We start from the raw sequence: 18826 nt of genomic DNA on the forward strand, positions 1-18826 counted from the left end.
CATTTTCCAAAAACACTTTAATGGAATTGATTGTAGTGTGTATAGCGTACAAGGATGTAAATTTGAATTCAGCAGGAAATTTTTCTCTCGAAATTTAGATACTGCAATGGGCAACCCTTCATCTCCAGTCTTAAACACTGTGAATGTTGAATTTATTTAGAGATGATTAAACAAAATCAATCCTCGCCAGATAATATTGTTCAGGTATGTTGACATAATATATTTTTGTCCATGGAAGGAAAATGTAAATACTTTCTTCGGTAAATTAAGTAAATTGGTCTCATCAATAAAGTTCGCGATGGGGACGGAAATTGACGGCAGCCAACGTCTTTTGGATTGCCTAAAGCACATAAATAGCAATGGCTTTAAATATGGCGTGTACCCAAAACCTTCCAATATTACTGCCAATATACATTTTTATTCTGTCCATATTAATGAAGTAAAGAAATTAGTTTTCCCATCTTTCGTTTTAAGGGCATTGCGTATATGTAGCCCTGAGTGTACTGATAATAAATTAGATAAAATTTGGAATAAGGACAAGACATTAAATCAGTCTACATGCATATTAGACAATGCATTAAATGATAAAAAAAAATTTGTTTATGAAAACGACAAAGAAACTTACAAAGCTAAAAACCTGCTTGTATTGCCATACAGTAATAACTTCAAAGACATTCTCAATCCCCATAAGAACTGTATTTATAATTTAAGAACACCGATACAATAAAAAAAAAGCACTTATAAAGAACTCTCCCCACAGTACTAAAGGATGTGTATATCAAATCCTATGTAAAGCATGTGACAATCTTTACATTGGTCAACTGGAAAATCATAGGGAAAGAATGAAACAGCATCAAAATGTACAAGACATGCACAGGAACAAAACAGTGCAATGTTAGTTCCAGGTTAGTGAAAATTATCATGCCATTAGTGGAGAGTAGAAAAAAAAAGATGACTTGTTCTAATAACATACTGAAAAGAAATATGGTGGAATACAATTTCATAAATGGAAGCTTTTTTAAACTTATACATCAGCCAAGGAATGTATAAACTCGATCCATTTATTAAAACAAAAATATGTAGTGTATAGATATTAAGGAAGGAAATTTGTCTGGCCCTACAGCAAAGGCATAAGCCCATCTGCATACATGAGGAAGGTTTGCAAAATGGGTGCTGACCTCAGACTTGGGATTTGCCACTCATCCCCAATTTTACTACTTATCACGTGGATACAGTTTTTCCAATCAACTGTGTGTTTACACTGCCACTCCAGAATATATATTATTAATTTCTACCACTATGTGCCAGTTCTATTGAAGATATCTTCGAAAATTAAAGGCGACACTAATCAGGAGTTATAATCAGTATTTCATTATCCCAGTGGTACATATGTATATACAGCATATATATAAATATATATGATATATATATGTATACATGTTTACATATACAGACATATATATATGATGCATCTACCACGCTTATTAGCCTCACCGGTCGAACGATAAGTAGCGTTACATATATATATATATATATATATATATATATATATATATATATATATATATATATATATATATATATATATATATATATATATATATATATATATATATATATATATAGTATATATATATATATATATATATGCATATGTACATATAAATATATATGTGTGTTTTGTGTGTGTAAGTATAATTCTTCTATCCCATTTCGATTTCTTTTATCATTAAAAGATATACCTTTACATTTAGAGGGAAAGATACTGAGCATGGAGATACTTATTGTTAATCTTCTCAGTACGTCACTTCAATAAAGTTATTATCCTCAAAATAAGTAGCTAACACCAGAAAAAAAATATCTGCTTAAATTCCCAGACATGTATAAGAATGGACGATCAAGCAAAGCAGCAGATTGCACTCCTGTGACTGGGGGTAAAAACACTAGTTCGTGCCTCCTGGTGAAACCTTGTATCCAAGGTACTGATTATTGTGTTTAATTGTGATAGTTTTTCCGCGAGTTTTTCCATTTGATCGCTTATCCCCTTTCTTCATCCCACGTCCGCAGTTTCACGTAAACGTGCCCATTTCAAGTTCAGTACAACATTACTTATCCCACTCCAGCACGAACGACATTTCCACAAAGCCGCCTGTATTGTTGTAGCGACCATTTCACAATAGCAAATAAACACCTACATTAATAAATGTATTTGCACTAAATAGATTAAGGTAGTTAGTTAGTTATAAATGATTTGTTTAACCAGACCTCTGAACTCTTTTAGGGTTCTTCTCGGGCTGGGAAAAGAATGGGGATTAAAAAAATTAAGTAGTTAACTAAATAAATAAATAATAAAAAAAGGGGGAATTAGAAAAACAATCAGAAAAAATAGAAAAAAAGATTATATTTTACTTATCAATTTAATTTTGTTTAGGAAGAGAATGATATTATTAATTGAAAAGTTATTACCTTCTGCTAGAATATCCTTTATTGATTTATTTTGTAAATAAGTCTTTCTTTCATGATGCCATCTGGGACAGTCAATCAAGATGTGTTTGATTGTTACTGGGATGTTACAACTTTCACAAGCTATTGGGTTTGTGTGCAGTTGACATCAGATGACCATGTTCTGGAGTGTCCATTCTGAGTCTTGTTAAAATAACCTCATTGATTCTTTGCTTTTGGGTAGAAGAATGCCATTTTTAACTTCGTTCTTAATTTGTTATAGTTTGTTTTGTGGGGGTATATTTTTCCAATCATTTTCCCAATCCCTATAAATTAAGGGTTTAACTGATGCTAGCCAGTCTGATATGGGTAATTAAAACAGTTTATTTCCATCAAAATAACAGTTTGCTCTATCATGTTTTCTTATAATTTGGAGTAAATATATCTGAATGGCTTATAGCTTTCTGGTTCCAATTTCGAGAGTCTGAGCACCACGGGAGTGTGTGATACCCCATGATTTTTTTATGGGTAACTGGCTACAAGCAAAGGCCAATGGGAGAGGCAAACTCACAGTTTTCTAGCTCAGATCCGAAGGAAGCAAGAAAAAGGCAGAAAAAGGAAACATGACAGATGGGGCCTTAACAAGAAGGGTTCGAGAGACCTGCCTCTTAAATGCCTTATTCGTTAATTTCAGCAATTGGTGAGAGAAATCCTTACAAAAAGGACGAGTGAAAGTGTCATTTCCAATATCCACTTAATTCCTTACTTAGAGTTTAAACTTACATTTGCTCTTTGGTAGATGTCAGTAACATCTGAAAGAGCAAATTTAAAAACCGAACATCTCTCTCTCTCCTGATATGATGACACAAAATCTAGACAGTTTGAAGTGGTCATATTTGTCATTTATGCGCAGACATTAATGATCATACAGCGGCCTTGTTATTGTTGCGGATAAACTGAGGGCCTGAGGTACATTTCAGGATGACTGATTCTCTTATGACTTCAAGCAGATAGGTCGCCGTCGTGTGTTCTGAGATGCTTCCTCCCCGTTTCCTACAATTGTTTCTTTCGCGCGTATCTTCTATCGAATAGCTAATAAATTTCGAGAGAAAACCTATATTGGTGAATACACACACTCACGCACACATGCGCCAGCGCACACACACACACACACACTCAGATCTATATGTGTTAAAATAACACGAAAGCGCTTCATTCTTTTTACTTCATTCTTTTTATTTTTCCTCTGTCCTTAGCTGAATCTATAAGTTAACATATAAGTTAACACACACGCACACAAACACACACACACACACACACACACACACACACACACACACACATATATATATATATATATATATATATATATATATATATATATATATATATATATATATTAATTGTAACTCAGTATTCATCTTTGCTACCACTTACTACAGCTGAGTAACTGCCAGATATACAACTCACGGTTAGCTCAACAGATGCTCCACGGATATTAACAGAACATGCCATATCCTTCCTCGCCTGGGATTTGAACCCAGGCTCCCTCTCTGGTAACGCAGGTTTCTTAACAAATAAACTACGAGGTCCATATTTCAAGAAGATGACTCACAGTGATTTGAGGTGGTTTAGTCGCACGGAGAGAAGGAGGCTGGAAAAAAAGGCAGGCTAGTGCTAGCTAGACTGAATGCATAAAGTCCTTCATATGCTGAAAGCTCGGGTGCATTCAAGCAAGAGGGAAGTGGAGCAAATTTGGGTGGGGTCAGTACACTATGATAATTTGGCTGGGAAAGTAAGAGATGACGCAATGACTGATATGGGAAAAACAGTGAAGGTTGAACAATGAAGAGGGTGCATCGATCAAGTGCTCGTTATGAGACAATTATGCAAGAAGCTTAAAAGTAAAAGAAAAAGCTGGATTTATAAAAAGTTTATGAATGACAGAATTAAAAGAGAAGTAATTCAGACCGTACTGAGAATGCATGGTCTAAAAGAAGGCACGAGAGTGACTGATTTGGAGTATGAACTCCATGGGTGTTTAATACCTCTTTGGTAGGAGTGTTTCAGAGTAAGGATAGCAGATGACAGTGCAAAGTTATGGGGTACGAAAATGGGTTGTGAATGAAGTGCGGACTGGCTGCTTGTAGATTATATACTCATGCTTGGATATTAGTGAAAAGCAATGGAAGAAAATAGCAACAGTTTGCAAGTGGAGATTAGGAAGTTAATTGATCAAGAGAAGATCAAGCGAGTAAAATAATCTACGAAGGTTGATCAATGAGTATATATTATTATACGTAGTTGAAGAATGGACGCAATTGATTCGCGAGTTGACCTGGGAGTTAATATATAAGAAAAAAGTTTCTGAATGGAATGTTAGGAACAATTCTCCTTTCAAGAGCTGAGTTGTGGATGTTCAATAAAAATGGAAGAAAAATGTTTGAAGCTGTAAACGTGAATTCCTTAAGTAAAGTACTATATTTGTTATAAGAAGAATTAATAAAGCGAAAGATGTTTCAATATACAGAAGTGGTGAAAAAGTTAATGTAAGTAAAGGAAGCATCTCGTCGCTTGGTCATAAAGAGGAGAGGAAGATCTGGAGAGCCCTGGATAGATGGCTTGAGAAAGTTATTAGAAATTAATGGCCTCAACTTCCAGGAAGCGATAGAGCTCACGAAGTATCGAATTATAGTGTATGGTTCAGTGTGGGTAGAGGAGTTCAACAAGCCGCTGATGAGCCTCAAGTACAAAGGGTATGAAGCACGAATGTACCAGTGTCTTTTCTCGGGAGTTAAAACCCACCAGGGAAAAGGGCCTCATGTAGAAGAAAAAAAGGATGTACGTGATAGGTGTTACCTTGTTTTTCTCTAAAAAACATAAACTTGGAAACAGTTTATTGGCAAAATACACACACACAAACACACAAGCACAAGCACAGACACACATACATCCACACTCACAAGCAAACGCACTGAAATATAGAACAATTGCGTGAGTTCGGGTGAAAATAAATCCAATGTCAAAATAACTCGAGCACCTGCAAGGAATCGACAGAATCGCCAAACGTCGCAGAGATCGGATGACCTAAATTTTCTTTATATGTGCGACAACTCGGACTGTCCTTGTCTGTAACGCCACAATTTTGTGGTTTTAGGACACTGCCACATACGACTGGGAAGTTAACAGTTTGGAATTGGAATCCTTACTTAACAACAACCGTGTGCCCAATTTCAATCTCAATGTTTAAAAATGAAGCCTCGTAATTCTACTTATTTTTTCTATTGGTTGCTATTTTTTTTATTTATTATTATAATGTTTTTTGTCTTAAACATTAAGTTGCTTAATGTTTACACTCTACTGAAAGTTTACACACAACATATTTTGTTCGAGTGTCGTTAAACATAGGAATTAAATCATAATACCGTGGCAAAATCTTGTCAGGGTCACTGCCCATTAAAACAAACTCCTGTTTGAGAATTAAATCATTCCATTTACTATATCTATATATATATACACACATACATACATTTATAATAATAATTGTACCTTAGTTTTACCAGACCACTGAGCTGATTAACAGCTCTCCTAGGGCTGGCCCGAAGGATTAGACTTATTTTACGTGGCTAAGAACCAATTGGTTACCTAGCAACGGGACCTACAGCTTATTGTGGAATCCGAACCACATTATAGCGAGAAATAAATTTCTATCACCAGAAATAAATTCCTCTAACTCTTCATCAGCCGGCCGGAGACTCGAACTCGGGCCTGGCGAGTGCCAGTCTACAGCTCTACCGACTCGCCCAACGAAGAGCTACATATACTGTATGTATATATATATATATATATATATATATATATATATATATATATATATATATATATATATATACATACACACACTTTATTGTGGCGAGAAGCCAAAATATGAGCTGGATAAATGCAGTGCCGTATTGGTTTTTATTGTTCTTTAGTTTGTTAGCCACATTCTAAGGACTGACAACACTTGGTGCGAGCAGGAGCATTGGAGAGAATATATAAATTATTATAATGATATGATGTCCTGAAAAATAATGTCCGTTGGTTTTGGAACTATCGCTCTTTATCTCTGCTTCCGTTTTCCCACCTTCCTATAGCCATCCTCCTTTTATGCAACGAGTTTATTGCTTAATTCGAGGTTAATTTCCATCTTTTCTCCAGCTTCTGTTATTTTTGCTATTTTTTCGCCTACAGATTAAGGCCAAAAACTGCCATTCTCGTCGGCATTTAAAATGAAAATAAAAGTTGAAAACAAAAAAATCTACGTTGGTTTTCCGCAGATAATGTTTTTTTAATTATTCACAAGAATGTACTTTCACGAAGGTACGCATGCAGTCTGGATTACTAGTCTCACAATTTAATTTTTGGAGAAGACTGTTTACCAAATAACCTATTTCCTTTCACTTGTAAGCTGGAATCATTTCTGCCTAAGTGTAGTAATATAACCGCATGCAAACTCCCCTCAGCCTTACGTCATTCCTGTGTGAATTTGGACAAACTTTCAAGTTTTGGAAGTGTTCCACTAAAACAAGAGTTGGGCGAAATACGTTTTCTTTTGTACATCTTACAGAGAACAAGACTCGTATTTTCACCGGTAACTTGCGATCCTAGTCGATGAAACTTTCATATTTAAGAGTGGATCGAGGAATATTAGCAAAGTTACGTAACACTACCTCCAAGCCCCGAAAGATGGATAGAATACAGAATTAAGGCCCAGCGCTATGACCTATGAGGTCTTACAGCGCTGAAACGGAAACTGACAGTAAAAAGCTTTTCAAGGCGTAACAGGAGGAAAACCTCGCAGTTGCACTACGAATCAACTGCTAGAAGGTGGGAGGTAAGATGGAAGAAAGAGAATATGGACGGAGTTACAGTAAAGGGAAAGAAAACGGTTGCAGCTAAGGGCCGAAGGGACGTCGCAAAGAACCTTAAGTAATGCCAGCAGTGCACTGCATGAGGTGCATTGGAGGAACTAACCCCCTACAGGACCGAGCCCCGAAAGATACTATTTCAGTTTAATACCAGTCCTCAATATTAGAGCTTTTTGTTTATGTCTTAAGTCTGCTTAACATGCTTAATACGAAAATCGTAGTAAAATCTGTGGCAACTTTCCCGTTACCGTGACATTTACCCTGGGGAATGCTACTAAATCTATCCGTTCTTACCCTGCGGAATGGTAGCCTACTACATTTACCCGTTTGTACCATGGGAATGGTACTACATTTACCCGTTCTTACCCTGGGGAAAGATGCTACATTTACCCGTTCTTACCCTGGGGAATGGTACTACATTTACCCGTTCTTACCCCGGGGAATGATGCTACAGTTACCCGTTCTTACCTTGGGGAATGGTAGTGCACTTACCCATTCTTACCCTGGGGAATGGTACTACATTTACCCGTTCTTACCTTGGGGAATGGTACTACATTTACCCGTTCTTACCCTGGGGAATGATGCTACATTTACCCGTTGTTACCCTATGAACGGTACTGCATTTACACGTTCTTACCCTGGGGAATGGTACTACATTTACCCGTTCTTACCCTGGGGAATGGTACTACATTTACCCGTTCTTACCCTGGGGAATGGTACTACATTTACCCGTTCTCACCCTGGGGAATGATGCTACATTTACATGTTCCTACCCTGGGGAATGGTACTACATTTACCCATTCTTACCCTGGGGAATGATGCTACATTTGCCCGTTCTTACCCTGGAGAATTGTACTACATTTACCCGTTCTTACCTTGGGGAATGAGGCTACATTTACCCGTTCTTACCCTGAAGAATTGTACTACATTTACCCGTTCTTACCTTGGGGAACGAGGCTACATTTACCCGTTCTTACCCTGGAGAATTGTACTACATTTACCCGTTCTTACCTTGGGGAATGAGGCTACATTTACCCGTTCTTACCCTGGAGAATTGTACTACATTTACCCGTTCTTACCTTGGGGAATGAGGCTACATTTACCCGTTCTTACCCTGGAGAATTGTACTACATGTACCCGTTCTTACCTTGGGGAATGAGGCTACATTTACCCGTTCTTACCCTGGAGAATTGTACTACATTTACCCGTTCTTACCCTGGAGAATTGTACTACATTTACCCGTTCTTACCCTGGAGAATTCTACATTTACCCGTTCTTACCTTGGGAATGAGGCTACATTTACCCGTTCTTACCCTGGAGAATTGTACTACATTTACCCGTTCTTACCTTGGGGAATGATGCTACATTTACCCGTTCTTACCCTGGGGAATGGTACTCAACACGGCATTCATGCAAGTGGGCCTGGTATTAAAGTATAAATTTTTCAAATGAAAAGGTAACATTTGAATTTAAATTAATGTTTGGTACTGTCATTTTAAACATCTTGAATTTTGACATTACATCTGGCTTTGAGATACCAGTAGCCATACGCTATTCGTTTGTTTAATCAAGTTCAACTCAAGAAAGTTGAAATCTGAATCATCTTGAAAGGCTGGAGAACATATAATTTTCGAAAATGCGAATTTCCTCATTCATACTTTTTGTGAAAGGCCATTATATATTATATAATGTGTGTCTATATATATTAAAAGTGAATGTTTGTATTTTTGTTTGTCTACTATAGAAATCCGAATCGCTTGACAGACCCGAACAAAATTTTGCAAACGGCCTCTGTGTCACCCCAGAAAGGTTTATAACTCAAAATCAAACCACTATCCCGTGCCAGACAAACAAACACAGACAAAACCAATGAAATGTTCGTTTTAGTCCACCTTTTCTCCAGTAATGTTATGGGAGACACCAGTAGCTTGGGTGGAAAGTTCCAACTTTTCTGTTGGTAACGTCATTAAACTCCTCCCACTACAAACCCTCAGATGTATGGTAGCCCGACAAATACAAATTTGTATTCTGCACAAAAAACAAGTAAAAAATGCACCGAAGTTCTTCCGCGCAATCGAGTTTTCTGTACATTCGTATAATAAAGGCTACTGAAAACAGGTATATCTTCCGGTGGTCTCGGTATAATGTATGAGCCACGGCCGATTAAACTTTAACTACGGGCCGGTGGTGGCCTGTCCATATAGTTGCCAGATGCATGATCATGGCTAACTTTTACCTCAAATAAAATAAAAACTACTGAAGCTAAAGGGCTACAATTTGGTATGTTTGATGACTGGAGGGTGGATGATCAACATACCAATTGACAGTCCTCTAGCCTCAGTAGTTTTTTAATATGTGAGGGCGGACGGACAGACAAAGCCGGCACAACAGTTTTCTTTTACAGAAAACTAAAAGGTGTCCATTAAAAGTTGTCATTAGGTCATTATTTGTCATTAGGAACCACAGAAGAGCTCCAGGAAATGTCTTGTAGTTTAAGCCTACAAATTTTCAATACGATAAAAGAAGAAAAAAGAAGCGTTGTGCACTTCAAATAAACACCTGAAGCAGAGCAGAGCGGAGATAATGAGGGCGTGAGCTGATATGCCAACAAATGAACGAATGAGAAGCGCAAGGTCTCCCGGCCATGGAAGCAGGGCGTGCTTGACGTCATATGCCTCAAAGCATGCAGTCAGCCGCGCTGTGACAGTCACATTCAGGCACCCGAAGCATCCAGTTCTGCAAGGAAATCTTCTACAATTTTGCAGGCAATACCGCGCTAGTAATAGTGAGTATCTACCCATTCACTTTCTCTCTCTGTATCTCCTGCACTGGAAGCAGATGGCATCTGTCAACGAAGTTGTCACTTGTGTACCTGTCAGTGTGAGAAAGTGTTGGCCGGATATCGCCGGGACGAGTGAATTAAATCTGACGAAAATCGTCACATATATTCATTTAAGTTACCTCCTCGAGATGACTGACTTCAGGGAGAAACCTACTCTGGATTGACATTGCTAAGGAAGTAATCACGACCTTGGGGTCAACTGCCCCCAAAATTAATCATCTCGAGAAGGCCTCTTAATCAATATATGAGAAGTGAGGCCTTAGCAGAAGTATGCTCTCTGCTGAGGGCTGTTTTTGTTGCTTTTACCCTGATCATTATTAGAGTTGAAAATGGAAGTTCTTGTATTTGTTGTTTTCAATGAATTGTCCACTCAAAGAGCCACACCGTTGGTCGCAGAAGTAATCTTCCTAATATCAAGCAAACAAACGTTTCCATTTTCATCGAAAACTCGTTTTAGTATCTACCTCACTAAACATTTACCAGTGCTAAATCAGCAGGAAGAGTAAGAATTGAATATACAGTTTAGACCAAAAGTCACGCACTGGGACCTATGAGGTCATTCAGCGCTGGAACGGAAATTGAGAGTAGGTAGGTTTGAAAGGTGCAACAAGAAGAAAACCTCGCAGTTGCACTATGAAATGATTGTTAGGAGAAGGTGGATAGGAAGATGGAAGAAAGAATATGAATGGAGGTACAGTAAAAGGAATGAAAGGGGGTTGGCTAGGGGCCGAAGGGACGCTGCAAAGAACCTTTAGTAATGCCTACAGTGCACCCCGTGAGCTGCACTGACGGCGCTAGCCCCCTACGGGGAGCAGGAAGAATACCATTATCTGATGCAAGCATAGGAAATCGCATTCCTCGGTCCAGTTCAAGCTAGAACACCAATTACCGAATTCCGTGTAAACTTGAGAGGGACAGCCGTACTGAAGTCACTAAACTTGTTTATTATTATCATCGTTATTTCACAGTCGTAATAATAATAATAATAATAATAATAATAATAATAAATAATAATAATAATAATCATCTTATAGGAACACAGTGGCATAACTAGCGCTAGTCCGCCCGATTCCCGTGCTAAAAAAGCACTAAAGTGGTGAAAATTAAACGCACATTCTGAGCCTCAACATCTCAATCATTTATTTTATTCCATAAAGCTAAAACAAAAACAACACAGCAGATTTACAACGGAACCTTTCGACCTTTCCTAGAAACGAATTCGCTAATAACTTGATTAGTAATTTCTTGCTCTATTGAAAATATCGCGAGGTATCGCTGTTCAGTGTTCCGATCAGACGAAATGTGCTAGAAAATCTAGAACTATGCCAGATCAGACCTGCTCAAAAGATGCCAGAGTGACGGCCAGCGGGCCCCCCCCCCCTGCACAGTGGCGCCCGGGGAGGAACCCCCTCTCCCCTTGGTTACGCCACTGTAGGAACAGATAAACTGTGAGAGAATCGTTTCTTCAATCCGGTTCAAGCTAGAAAAAACTTTTTTCCTGAGTCTGGTAAGTCATCCTAACGTACAAGGTCATGAGTGACAAGTAAAGGACAGTGGATGTTTAGACAAGGAAGAAGGTGCGGCTCAAATGTTTGCTATGCAACAGTTATGCAAGAATTATGAAAGCATGGGGGATAAAGCTACATATGGCGTACATGGACGTACAAAGCTACATATGGCGTACATGGACGTACAAAAGAGCGTGTGTTCAAACCTAAACAGAGGTACTGTGAAGATCATTGAAGTTGCTGAGAGTCTTCAAACGCTTTTATTAAGGAAAATCGAGGCGTTACAAAATGAAGACGGGAGAGAGTTTGGTTTGTTATAGAAGTGGATCTGAGGGAATGTTTTTTTTTTCAGTTTAATACATTTTTGAGTGGAATACTGCAAGAAGTCAGAAAAAAACATCAGATATATTTGCTAAGCTATGGCATAGAAAAATGAGAAGTGAATGGAGTGTAGAGTGGTTGACATTTCTTGATGATACAAAACTAATTTGGGATAGTAAATATATAATGTAAAAAGTGGCTATACAGTAAAATGCTTGCAAGATGAGAATACCGTGTGCAATTGTGGGCAAGAGTAAAGTGTTCATGATAAAAAGAATATGGAGCAATGGTTATCAAAATGGATGGGAAGTAAATGCAGTTAATTCACACAGGTATTTAGAAACTAAAATGGATGATGGGAGGACAAAAGAAGAGGCGAGTAACGGAATAGGCGAGCTGAGAAATGCATCACTGTGTGAGCAAATGATTGAGGAAGAGATCTGGTATGTCTATGGAACCCAAGATACGTATATATGTATGTATGAAGGCATTTTTTAGCCAACTTCATTAATGGTAAAAAGTGTGGATGTGAACAGACGGAAATTTTGAAGCTTTAAAGAACTGTTTGTGTATTAAGTATGGCGTAAAAGAAAAAACTGACAGGGTGATTAATGTGGAGATGCAGAGAAGTGGTTAAAAAGTTTGCACTGTTGAAAGGACAGAACAGTGTGTTTCCAAATGGTTTGGTCATGTAGAAAAAATAGAGAGCAAAAGGTTAGTAAAAAGAGTGTATATTTCAGAGGTGTTAATATCCACGAAGCTGCGAGTGCCCGAACGATAGAGGTGAATGACACATTGTGTGTAAGAGATTCGACATGTCGTCGATGACCCTTCTAAGTAGTTGTACGTGAGGGCTGCGGTTGTGAAAGTTTTTTGCACAACGGATTCATTCACGATTCAGCAGTTGCAGTAGGAATGTGGCGGTGAAGGATGTGTCGTTTTTTCCTCATAAGCCAGACCCTATTAGGAAACACTGCCTTATTGCTTAATGATGGAACTCTACTTGAAATTCTTCACTTAATGATGAATTTCCTCAAGGCTGAGGAAATAAACTGATACGACAAGCATTTAAAAATGCGAATACTACTACTGATAATGATAATAATGACAAAATAAAAAAAAATCTACACGTAAATTTACTCAAATAATAACTGAAACTTTTACTTTCAGGTAAATAAATAAAATGGGTAAACCAGAAGGATTAGAGACTTTTGCCCTATCTGAGAAGGACATGGAAGACTTTCGTGACCTTATGGAAAATGTGTTCATACCATACGAACCCGTGGTAAGCCCGCCCCTCTCTCTCTCTCTCTCTCTCTCTCTCTCTCTCTCTCTCTCTCTCTCTCTCTCTCTCTCTCTCTCCGTCTTCATTGTTCTCCCTGCGTTAAACTTACAGATGTTGCATACGGATGCAAAGATAACATGATTCGAACTTAATGATCAGTTAAGATAGACCAGTTACCCTGCTGAAGGCTTTCTCCTCTCTCATGTTATTCGCCTCTGTTTGTTTCGAACTTCTCAGTTTCAAAGGTCCTTTATCCCTCACACTGCTGGACTGTGGAACTGCCTCCCAGAGGATGTAGTGCAACTGGAACTTCAGAAATTCAAGCGAAGATGCAATGCAGTATTACCCTAATACAATTCAACTTATATTTTAATATTTTACTTACGTTTTTATTTATTTATTAATTTGTTAATTCATACTTTTTTATAATAACTGGTCTACTCTTTCTGTATTTCCAGTTACCTTCTGTTACCTATTTCGAATGAACACCAAATTCTTTGGAAGCTTGAACTTCAAGTCAGTGGCCTCTGTGGGCTTGTTCCATATGAATAGGTTTCATCTTTTGAATAATAATAATAATAATAATAATTTTCATGTAACGGTAACTCAAGCACCTTTGTAGTGCGTAGCACAATTTCTTATCATGTGATAACCTAAACTTGTCCTTATTATCGCACTTGTAATTACAGTTGTATTTACAGTTAACTTCAATATCAGTTGAATTTTTGTTATCGCTGTTACTTTCCTACTAGTTGTTGCCTTCTTTATTATAATCTTAATATTACTCTTGTTACGGTTGACGTTTATTGTTTGCCAATATGATAATAATATTAATTACTATTTTTTGTGTAAATATTTCTTTAACTATCATTAAACAGTACGGTCACCTGGGCAGTTACTGGTGTCATGGTATTAAATGTAACTGCTGTTTTATCGTTGCTATGATGATCAATGATTTTGGTTATTGCGGCGGCTATCATTTTTGGCTGTTTTTGATGTCGATAGTAACATTCTTTTACTGTTGTGATTATAGCTACTTTCATTGTTCTGCTGACTATCATTTTACATCGTTCTTGCTCTTAAAATTAATACGATTTCCTTCTTCCTTTTGATTTTACCACTGGTATCATTCCAAACCTGACCCCAAGTGCGCAGGACGTAAGGGCACCGCCAAGGAGCTCCTTCCTTTCATATTAGGATTTGGAGTAAAAGGACTCACAAGTGGTGCCAGTTTCGGCATGAGGGAAAAACCCTCTGGAAGGGCGATTGCTGTGGTAAGCAACTACATCATCACACCAGAGGACACCGCCATCACCGAAGATATAAGATACGACGAAGAAAAGGTAGGGAGGATTCAGGGTGCAAAGGGGGAAAAGTAGCTGGGGGGGGGGGTTGAGAATAACAAGGATGAAACTTATGGACACAAAAAGGTTAATTTTGGGGAAGGAATTCTTGAGGAGGAAAAGTATTTTTTTGGGGGGTGATTTTAACAAGGATTTATGACCACAAAAAGGTTAATTTTGGGGATTCTTGAGAAGGAAAAGTATTTTTTTGGGGATTGGGGGGGGATTGAGAATAACAAGGATGAAACTTATGGACACGAAAAAGTTAATTTTGGGGATGGAATTCTTGAGAAGGAAAAGTATTTTTTTTGAGGGGGGGATGGGGCGAGGGGGATGGGGGGATTTGAGAATAACAAGGATGAAACTTTTGGACACAAAAAGGTTAATTTTGGGGATGGAATTCTTGAGGAGGAAAAGTGAAACAACTGAGAAAGGGACTTGTGAATGACGAGTGTTTTTGGGATGAAAGAAGGACATGAGGCTGAAAACGATGAAACTTGTGAATGAGAGGGAAATTTTTGCATGAAAAGAGGACTAGGATTTGGGATGAAATGAGATGAAGCAGATGGACAAAAAGAAGAAATCTGAGATGACAGGGGATGAGAATTTAGGTTGAAAAGTGGGGAGAGTGTAGAATGAAACTGGAGGAGGTTTGGGACGAAAATGGAAGAGGCTTGTAAACAAAAATCAGAAAGGATTTGATATGAAAGACAAAACTTGGGATGAGAAAGAATGCTGACTCAGGATTAAAATGGAGGAATACTGAGAATAAAAAGAAGGTAGATGGGAATGAAAAGTGAGGAACATTTGGGAAGAAAAGGGAACGGAATTCAAGAACAGAGAGAGAATCTGATATAAAATGGAAGAAGGATGTTAAATATAAAAGTGGAGTACTTGCAATGAAAATGTATACGAGGCCTGTGAACGAATAGGAAAACTTTTAAGACTTAGGGTAAAAGAGGGGCTTGGGATGAAAAGGAAGGAAGGAGAATTTAATACGATTAGAGAGAATTTGGGGCAAAAAGTAAGAGCTTTCAAGTAAGAGAACGCCTACAGAATATCTGTGTGAAAAGAGAAAGTAAATAAATGAAAAAATAACAAAATAAAAGAATATGACAAATAAACAAAGATCTCACATATAATCAAACAAGAGTCCAGAAAGTACAGAAAAATTAACAACAATATTATGAAAGGAGGTAATTGCCTCAAAGCAATTTAATTTTTCCTTTTCTCTGCAGAGCAACTGGTACTCAGGCGTGATGGCAGAGTTCAACACCGGAGTGGACGTGTTCAAGGGGAAATTCAAGAAGTGTCTTGAAATAACAAGCCTCTGTGTTCATCCCGATTACATGGGAAAGGGACTGGCGCAAGAATTAATCAGAGTATGTGGAACAATACACACACACACACACACACACACACACACACACACATATATATTATATATATATATATACATACTGTATACATGTGTGTGTGTGTGTGTGCCTGGGAGGGTAAGAGGAAGGTACTGCATTTAATAAAAGGTAGGACGTTATACAGAAACCCCACTGAAATGGGATCAGTAAAATCATTTTCAACAAATGATATGTACAACAAAATGTTAATGATCGTTGATACTGAAGAATATCCATGTGTTTCATTATACTCACACTTCGACCCTCTGCCTGCTTCAAACAAGATCCTATGACTATGCAATGCCTGGATATTAATCCCTTTTACATTTTCTCTAGCTTTTCTGCTCTCTTTTATTTATCACTCATCCTTTTTTCTAATTTACATTTGCGTACATATACACACAATATATATATATGTATAAATATACATTATGTATATGTAAATACATTATATATATATACCCATTTTATATAAGTATATATATATATATATATATATATATATATATATATATATATATATATATATATATATATATATGCTAGAAAGATAGACAGGTAGATATCTGATTTTTATATCGAATTCTTCTTGTTTGTATCACGATCAAGTTCTAGGAATTTTCTCTGAAAACAATGGTTGGGAGTTTTTCAAGACTAGTTTCATTGCATCACAATAACTCCTTCAGAACATAGAAGAATAAACAGTGATTCTGCAGTACTACAGTTGAGAAAGGCGAACGGGTATTAGACAGACTTTGGACATGGGATTAACCTTGCCATCTTTACAATAACTGTATTATAAATAAAAACAGTGACCTAATAACAACAATTATAATCACACTTAAAACGACACTGTTACAGTAACAGATCACAGCATAGGCTAATATGTTTTCCTCCAAGGGATCTTAATCTCTGATACGATCGAATTCATATCTACATTCGTTGTCTCGTCACCTAGATGCTAAACTATCAGATATGAAGATGGTTCAATTAGCTTCCCCAGAGGCACAATAGTAGATGCCATACTAAAGCCCAGTTGTTTTTTATTGTAATAGTTATTACTAAAATACTAATTGTTGTCACTATTACCACTACAACTACTTTTATTAATACTGCCATGCCTTTGTCATAACGATTATTTTCATTAAAATTAGTATTAAGGTAGCAATACGCAGAGGGGTTAACCGCACTGCTCAATACTACCATTTAAAATCCACCTTCTGCCTTCATTTCACAATCATACATACGTACATACATACAAACACACACAAATTGTATGTATGTATGTATATATATATATATATATATATATATATATATATATATATATATATATATATATATATATATGTATATATATGTGTATATATGTATTTATTTATTATCACGAAGGTCATGTACTAATATGTTCATAGTCTTGCTGACTGACTCCATTGGAAGGAGGAAAAATAAAGAAAAAGCTTTTCGTCTTTTGTTCCTGAGACATAATTCCGTTATTATTACCCGCAGATGAGTGAAGAGAAAGGAAGAGAGATGGGCTGCGATGTGGCGTCCATTCAAGCATCTAACATCATCACGTACCACATCTCTAAGAAACTGGGTTACGAAGAAATTCGCAGACAGGAAATCGATACGCTGAAAGACCAGAATGGTCGCCCCGTTCTAGACATGGAGTTTATGAAGACTAATGGAACGACGTTTCTCTCTTACTTAACCAAAGCACTATGAAAGCGGAATATGAGGGACAGTGAAGCCACAGCTTTCTGCTGTTGAATTAAGATACTGTATAAATTAGGGTTCTAACTGTTGGAACCAGGAGACTAAAAATGAATGGACTGACAAAATTTACCAAATTTACTCCAACATGAGATAATACAAAAGGTGATGTTAGGAGAAATACCAAGGCTAGAATTATCTTTTAACCAAATGCCTATAAAAATGATGTTGTGAGGGTTTTACAGCATGTTTAGTTGTACTGTAGGTAACAAGTAAGCATGTTGTAAAACCGTTTCTTATAAAAATGTACTTCTACATTTAAATAAATTTTGCTCATAGGTCATCAGCATTTATCTAACACTAAAAGTTGCCACCATAAATTGTTTACAAGAGGTGGATTAAACAGGTTAACGATGATGGAATAATCTCTCATTTTTATCTGTTCAAAGAAGCTACTGCAGAGACCGGCCAACAGAATCTAATAACCAACAGAACATAAAGAGATCTTATTACTACACCCATTCAACTATAGGTTATTTAAAAAGAAACTAATTCTGCACTTTACGTTTAATCCAAACGCAAGACTCATCGGAGGTGAAATCAGATTCTGAGGAACACAAACAAAGGAAACGGATGCAAAACACAGGCCTAGAAAAAAAAAAAAAGCAACGATGGCAAATATTGCATTACCACCCTTCTTTCATTATTTAATTATAATACGAGACCCCCACATACTGTATACTGATGCTTACAATCCACCATCTGTGGACTGCCAGCATCAGCAACCAAAACTAACTTGTAAAGTATTTGCCTCCTAAACGGAGGTTATCATTTTGGTTCGGCTTGGTTCCCTGTTTGGTAGTAGGCTTACACAAAGAATGACGCGTTGAGTTTTAAGAAAATTCTACCAAAGTTGGGCCTCTTGGTTGGCAACAACTTACAAAATTCTGGGAGAGAAGGGACTCTGGTGGGTGGACTGCAGTTTTGGTGAAGGTTTGCTATCTCCAAACGCTCTTGTGTACTTGTTTTTGTACACTTCTTTCATAATATCACATCAATGTC

The 18826-nt window shown here is 37.3% G+C and overlaps 2 protein-coding genes across 3 annotated transcripts in view; one reads left to right on the top strand and one right to left on the bottom strand.

Annotated features, from left to right (window-relative positions):
- LOC136850139 (sodium-coupled monocarboxylate transporter 1-like) overlaps positions 1-18826 on the bottom strand; it is a 180676-nt gene that overhangs the window by 36452 nt on the left and 125398 nt on the right. The window lies entirely within an intron of this gene.
- LOC136850136 (uncharacterized) lies at positions 9984-18107 on the top strand. Its single transcript, XM_067123721.1, has 5 exons — positions 9984-10137; positions 13194-13308; positions 14457-14651; positions 15890-16033; positions 17558-18107. Exons 2-5 carry the CDS (start codon positions 13207-13209, stop codon positions 17774-17776), a joined length of 660 nt encoding a protein of 219 aa, XP_066979822.1. The 5' UTR covers positions 9984-10137; positions 13194-13206; the 3' UTR covers positions 17777-18107.

Source organism: Macrobrachium rosenbergii, chromosome 21, assembly GCF_040412425.1.
Source record: "Macrobrachium rosenbergii isolate ZJJX-2024 chromosome 21, ASM4041242v1, whole genome shotgun sequence".
In the NCBI taxonomy this organism is placed as follows: domain Eukaryota; kingdom Metazoa; phylum Arthropoda; class Malacostraca; order Decapoda; family Palaemonidae; genus Macrobrachium; species Macrobrachium rosenbergii.

Coding starts and splice junctions, on each gene's coding strand:
- LOC136850136 (XM_067123721.1), top strand. CDS start 13,207: ATGGGTAAACCAGAAGGATTAGAGACTTTTGCCCTATCTGAGAAGGAC. Junction 13,309..14,456: donor TCATACCATACGAACCCGTG/GTAAGCCCGCCC, acceptor CCTGACCCCAAG/TGCGCAGGACGTAAGGGCAC. Junction 16,034..17,557: donor TGGCGCAAGAATTAATCAGA/GTATGTGGAACA, acceptor TATTACCCGCAG/ATGAGTGAAGAGAAAGGAAG.